This window comes from Gekko japonicus, unplaced genomic scaffold (genome assembly GCF_001447785.1).
Source record: "Gekko japonicus isolate JY-2015 unplaced genomic scaffold, Gekko_japonicus_V1.1 scaffold753, whole genome shotgun sequence".
Lineage (NCBI taxonomy): Eukaryota > Metazoa > Chordata > Lepidosauria > Squamata > Gekkonidae > Gekko > Gekko japonicus.
This window is the reverse complement of record NW_015172027.1, coordinates 484,017-490,592: the sequence shown is the minus strand read 5'-3', so window position 1 is coordinate 490,592 and position 6,576 is coordinate 484,017. Positions and strand designations below refer to the sequence as shown.

Sequence of the window (6,576 nt, the reverse complement as noted above, 5' to 3'; positions counted from 1 at the left end):
TGGACAATTCATAGACAGGAGAATGCCCTTGAACATACACGAGTGGCAACTGGGTTATAAAATTCCTATCAGTTATGATTTTTCATTAACTCCTATGGAACCCCGCCGGAAATGTGTCAGCCTCACTAAATGGGGAAGTCTGGCTGTGACCCAGGGCTGCCAATTAGAACTGAAGGCTCTTCTGTGGGTGTAGATTCTCATGTCTTCACATCATGGAATTTGCTTATTAACTCTCTGGCACCTTGACTCTCCTGCCACCGCCTGCATGCCTCCTCTTCATCTTTCCAAAGGCAAGGCGTGTCTCTCCTCCCTGATCCTTCCATTGGCTGTCCCCAGTGCTTTGATGAGAATAAATGCTTCACTCTTAACAGCCCACATCCCAAGGCTGCTGGGACGAGTCCTTGTTCCAAAGCCAAGTTGGTTGCCTCTCCCATCACAGGTGCTCTGTTATATTTGTAAGGACATTCCCTCTCAATTGATCAAGATGAACAAGTTTCTTCTCCTGGGCTTTGCTGCTTTGCTCTTCTGCACAGTTGGTAAGTACAAGAATGAAGAGGTATATAGAGATATATATTTGAGATAAGTGTGTATCATCTTGCAGCAATAGATGGGCATGCCCCCAAATTGAATTCTCTACCTATACCCATTTTACTGTATGCAGGTGATGCTGTGGTTCTTTCTACCACTAGAATAGGACTTAAACGTGCCCTAGTGATGTCTTCCTCCTATTGTAAACAGAACTCTCTCATAATCAACTATGAAAAAACAAAAATCCTAGTTTTCTCCAGGGTGTGGAAATGCACCCTGTGGAAAATTGATGGGAGAGAAATTGAGCAAGTTAGATCCTTTAGGTATTTGGGTGTTTTGTTTCATTATAATTTAAAATGGTCTTCTCATTGGAACCAATTGCTTCTATTAGTTAAAAACAGGATTTCGGCTGTCACTCAATTTTATTACCGACAAGGAAACCAGTTCATCCCGGCCGCCCTTTGAATTTTCCAGGCCACAGTAGTCTCTTGCTTACTATATGGAATCCCTGTGTGGATTCGGAGTTTTAATAAAGAGATTGACCAAATTTATGCGACGCATTCTTGGACTACCTAACTCTGTTACCTGTTATTCTGTCTGTGCTGAGCTGGGTCTCCATCTGTTAGACTCGCGGGCATGGATCACCACTAGTACATATTGGCTCCACATCCATTTTAGTGCCCCTCAGAATAGCCTTATTGCACTCCTTACTATGGACCCATATGTATCCAAGCGGTCACAGGCTATAACTTCTAAAATATACTCAATTGGCATTGACCTGGACATCTTGGAAAATCAAGATATCTTTATATACCGGACGATTCGTAAAAGAATTTGGGACATCAAAGCCCAAACAATCCAGGCTGGTGCCAAGGGCACTTGTTCCCCCCTTTCCCTTGGCCTCAGATATGCACCAAATAGTATGGACCAATACTTCTCTAATTTGGTGATCCTGCTGCAACTCAGAGCCTTTATGCTGGCCAGATTCAATGTTTTCCCCTCATCCTGGGTCTCAGGTAAATATAGAGGCATCCCGAAATGCGACAGAATCTGCAAATGCTCACTTAGAGAACCCGATACCTTAGATCATATTCTGCTACGCTGCCCCCTTCCATTCACATCTCCGACTATTTTTGATAAAGCCCGTACTGTCTATGATCAATTCTGATAATGCAATCAAGTTTCTCCTCGCTGATAAGACACCAGACGTGACTGTACAGGTTACTGAATTTTTGTCTAAGATTTTGGTAGCAAGAAACTATTCTTAATACTGGTGTGCTCTAAGATTTATAGATTCAATTTTAGCTTGATGAAGTTCTTATCTTACTGATTTTATATGCCAATAAAGGTTTTGTATTGTGTGCATTGATAAGTGTGTATGAACGTTCACTTGAAGGGATTGTGTAGGAACTTGGAGATGATAATTCTCTTTAACCCAGTCCTATTAGTCATTTGACTGTCAGAAATACTGGGCTGGGAACTAGGGATGACAGCCTCCAGGTGGGACCTGGGGATCTCCTGGATTTACAGCTCATTTCCAAGCTAAAGAGATTGGCTCCAATGGAGAAACAGAGGCTTTGGAGGTTGGACTCTGGGGCATTGTACTCCGTCGAAGTCCCTGTCCTCCCCAGCCTCAATCCCCAAATATCCAGCAGTTTCCAAACTTGGATCTGGCAACCCTACCCCCCATCCCCCTCTGGTGGCCAGGGGGGACCTGGCAACCCTACATGAACACTTGTACCACATAATGGAAGTCCATGATCTGGGATGGGGGTGGAGGCAACTGTTTCCCCCCAACAGAACTTTGGCTCGGTGAGGAGTTGTGTGACCACTGTCGGTGTGTATTCCTAGGCAGAGTAAAGCCTTCTAAGGCTGCAGTCAGATGTTCCTTTAGATCTGATTCATCTGCGAATGCCTGATGGCTCTAAAGGGCATGATCAGACAGCAACATCTGGGAAAGGTCCCGCAGTCATCAGCAACCTGTGCTGCTCCGTCACAGAAGCAGGGGTAAAAGACACTGGAGAAAGTCCAACTCCAATTGGTTCTGACCAGCCACAGATGGACTTTCCCCTGTCTGATCATTCAAGCACACTCTCATGCCATCAGGATGGTCTGATCATTCCATCCCAACTCGGTGCTGTTTTTCCCCCCCCCTCACTAAGCAGTATGCGCATAACCGCATACTCCATGGGGAACCCTCAGTGCAGAGGTGCAATTCCTCATTTATGTGCATGGGAAACAAAAAAAAAAGCAACCCCCCCCCCCCCCCAACTCAGGTTAGGTTGATGAATGGAACTCATCTTGGATTAAGAAAAATTTAACATCAAGAGCACTGCACTTTACTTAATGATTGTTTTATACTGTTTAATGGTTGTTTTTATGTTGTTTTAACTGTTGTTATGGCAATTGCCTCTGTTGTAGCCGCCCTGAGCCCGCTGGGGAGGGTGGGGTATAAATCTAATAAATAAATAAACTCAGCCATGTACCATCTGATCGGGCAGTGACAGGCTCAGCCCGCAGCTACAAGGGATGTGTGATCATGCAACGCTGTGTCAATTTCAACCACAATTTCAACCATTTATGCACCTCCCAGAGTTTCCTGGCTTTTCTCCAGTCTTTCTTAAACCTGCCTTGCTGCAAAATTTTGGGGAAGATTAGCAAAGCCTGGATGGCTGCTGTATGGGTGCAAAAATTCAGATTTCTCCACACATGGCAGCCATTTTCCATGACCCTGTCCTGGTGGTGACCATTTCCTCCCCCTGACACTAGAGGACATTTTGTTATTTGTCTTTGAATCAGCAATTGAACATTATTATAAATCTATAGTGTTACAATAATACGCACATCAGGGTCCACAAACTCCCAGTTTTCAATTTTAAAAAAAGCCAGAGAAAGTCTCTAGCATCTTTTCTCACACAGATTTCTCACACACATTTCACAATGAAAGAAATTAGGAACTTTTGCTTTTAAGAAAAGGAAAGCTGGGAATTCAGAAAACCTTATACATATATTTGAATAATGTAACAGTGGTCAAGTGCTGTTTCTAATTTAAAAAACCCCAAACAATGGTACAGGGGAGGGCAACACCAGGGATTAGGGCCCCAAAATTGTGGGGAAACCTGTCACACCCAGGCCCCATCACCACTGCATTGTTTTGGCAGCTGCAGCAGCAATGGGGAACCCACAGAAGGCAAGAGTTCTTGGGAGACATTTGGATGCAGAAAATGTCAGTCACAGTCTCTCAGCCTAACCTACCTTACAAGGTTGTTGTGCGGATAAAATGGAGGAGAGAGGGAACAATGTAAGTGGCTTAAGGTCCCACCTGGGAGAAAGGTGGGAGATGAGTGAATTAAGTAAACGAACAAAGAAATGTCTTGAATGTATGAAGAATGATATCCTCATCTTTTGAAGGATTTTCCTGCAAGCATTATGACTGGATTTGTTTGCTTGATTTAACAAATATCCGGCTCTACCTGGCTGCAAATGCAGCTGGGAGCCGCCTTTGCCACCTGAGAAGGAGGAGGAGAAGGACAGAGCAGCATTTCCACTCTCAGGAACCACAGCAGGGGGTGGAGCTGACAGAGTCCTGTGGACAGCTCTGCCTCCGCTTTCACAGTATTGACCCCATGCTCAGCCCACCCTCCCGCCCAGTATGCAGTGCAGGCTTTTGTTGGTCGCCGTTTCTAGGGGGTGGATAGGAATTTTTCACTCTCACTGATTGGTTCTATGTAGGTGGTGGGTTTTTTTGTGCCTAGCTTGCACTGTGTTCTGTGGTGTGGGACAATTGGCTTTTGTGCTGCCATGTAAATAGAATTGGTCACTTGGTTAGTGGGGGGGAAAGGGAAAGTGGATCTGTGAGCACCATTTGCACCCCCACTTTTGGGGGGACAAGGGGTCTGTCAGGATCAGCCTTTGGGTTGTGCAGCTCTGGGCTGGGAATGCAGACAGCCTGTGGTACCGCCTAGATAGGTCCTCCTCTCAAGTTGTGCAGCTTGAGTTGGTGGAGCTCCAGGTGATAGCCTACTACGCTGGCCAGGTCCAAGCCAGAAAGAACGGCTCATGCCAGGGGCAAGGTGGGCTCATCCAATATGGACAAGGAAGGGGTCGGGGTGACCCCTGGCCTTGACCTATTCCGCGCTGTTAGGTTGGCTCTTGCTGCTTACTTGGGGTGAATAATTAATGAAGTGGCCCTTTATTTATTCCAATCGTGTGTTCGTCTCTTTCTTCCATATGGGGTGGCAATGTATAAGCCCTAGATCAGAGTAAGAGCTGTTTTATATGCAAAGGAGCATATAAAAACCCTATAAAAACTAGTCGAGAGAAACGACAGGTAAACAATGAGCACATGAGGGTGCCTTATATTGAATCAGACCCTAAGTCCATCAAAGTCAGTATTGTCTTCTTAGACTGGCAGCGGCTTTCCAGGGTCTTTCACCTCCCCTACAGCCAGATCCTTCAACTGGAGATGCCGGGGATTGAACTTGGGATCTTCAGTATACCAGGCAGATGCTCTACTGCTGAGCCCCAGCCCTTCTAAAAGCTCAAACGAGGCATGAACTTAACTTGGCATCTCAGAGTTACTAGTGATGGCGCCAGGTGACTACGCCTACAGAAAGAGTCCCATAACAGGGCTGCCATCACCCCCCAAAAACCCTGTAACCCCAATGGCCAGCTGCCCATTGGTCAGAACTATGGCTAGGTCACTTCGGGTCCCCATTGGGAAGAAAAGCAGAGCATAAATGTCCAAATGAATAAACAAACACCACCATAGTCTGTAGACACTCAGCAAGAAGTTGCTTCAGGTTTTCCCAAGCATTCAAGTAAATAAATAAATAAATAAATAAGAACACCTCAGCTGGATCAGACAGGTGGTCCATTTAGTCCAGCATCCTGTCTCATATGGTGGCCAGGCCAACCTGTTCCTCTGGAGGTCCAAGAAAAGGAGGACATAGAGGTTGAGGCCTTCCCCTGATGTTGCTTCCTGGCACTGGTAGTCAGAGGCTGACCACCTCTGAATGTGTAGGTTCAGTGAAATGCCTTCTGTATGTATTTGATGAAACTTTCAAGTGAGCAACTCCTCTGTTGCTCTCTCCTAGCTTACTAGCCAACTCTGTGCACCCAGACAAAAAAAATGTAGCATCGGATCCAGACTAAATTATCCTCTCTCACGAGGCACTTCTGTCAGTGAAACTGAAGGCTCCTGCCTCTTCTTCCCATTATAGCTCATTGATCTCCCCCAAAGGCTGCCCCAGGGGACAGCATGAGGGTCAGATAAGAGGTTTGGCAGGAAGGAGGAATGGATGGGAATGGCCCTTTCCCTTCCATGAGCAGAAATTTTAGACTGGATCCAACACAGAGGTTGGGGTGGGTAGTTGCAGTCATGGCAAATGAGCTTCAGATGCCAAAGCCGTCACACCTTCTTTCACAGCCGCACCCTCACTTGGTGGGTTTTGTAATAGAAAGAAAGAGGCACCAGAACCTTTCATGTTGTCTGAGATGATATTCTTTCGAGGTGTGGATTCCTGGGTGTGGTGGGTTTGGTCGGAGTCCTCATGGCACGTTTGAAGAATGGGGAGAGAGTGGCCTCCTCCGTGGGGGCATAGCTACAATTCAAAGACATCTGTGTATTTGAGGGAGGATGTGTGCGCGTATGTGTAAATGAATGAATCTAAGTGACACATAGAGTTTTTTATGCATGAGACGTTCTGTTGTGACTCTGACAAAGAATGCCTGGCCTGCAGACAGCAGGGTTGCCAGATATTTATGTTTCTGATGTTGGGGGCAACGCTCTAGGTTTTGGGCAAAATTCTGTGGGTTTTTTGGGCCTCAGAACTACACAGTTTTGCCCAAAACCTAGAGCGTCACCCCTGATGTCAGAAGCATGATGACGTCACTCCCAGGTGATGTCATTGCACCACCGCAACCAGGAGGAGGCTTCTCAGGGTAGTGCTTCTCCCACTGGCCAGCTGGGCCATGGTGGGTTGGGGAAGAAGAAGAAGAAGAAGAAGAAGAAGAAGAAGAAGAAGAAGAAGAAGAGGAGGAGGAGGA

General features: G+C 46.2%; 1 protein-coding gene across 1 annotated transcript in view; it reads left to right on the top strand.

Annotated features, from left to right (window-relative positions):
- The first annotated feature begins 234 nt into the window (after positions 1-234).
- LOC107118273 (lymphocyte antigen 6 complex locus protein G6c-like) overlaps positions 235-6,576 on the top strand; it is a 14,716-nt gene continuing 8,374 nt past the window's right edge. Inside the window, exon 1 of the mRNA XM_015420580.1 lies at positions 235-536. Coding sequence (XP_015276066.1) covers positions 266-536 — 271 coding nt within the window. The 5' untranslated portion in view covers positions 235-265. The remainder of the gene's footprint in view (positions 537-6,576) is intronic.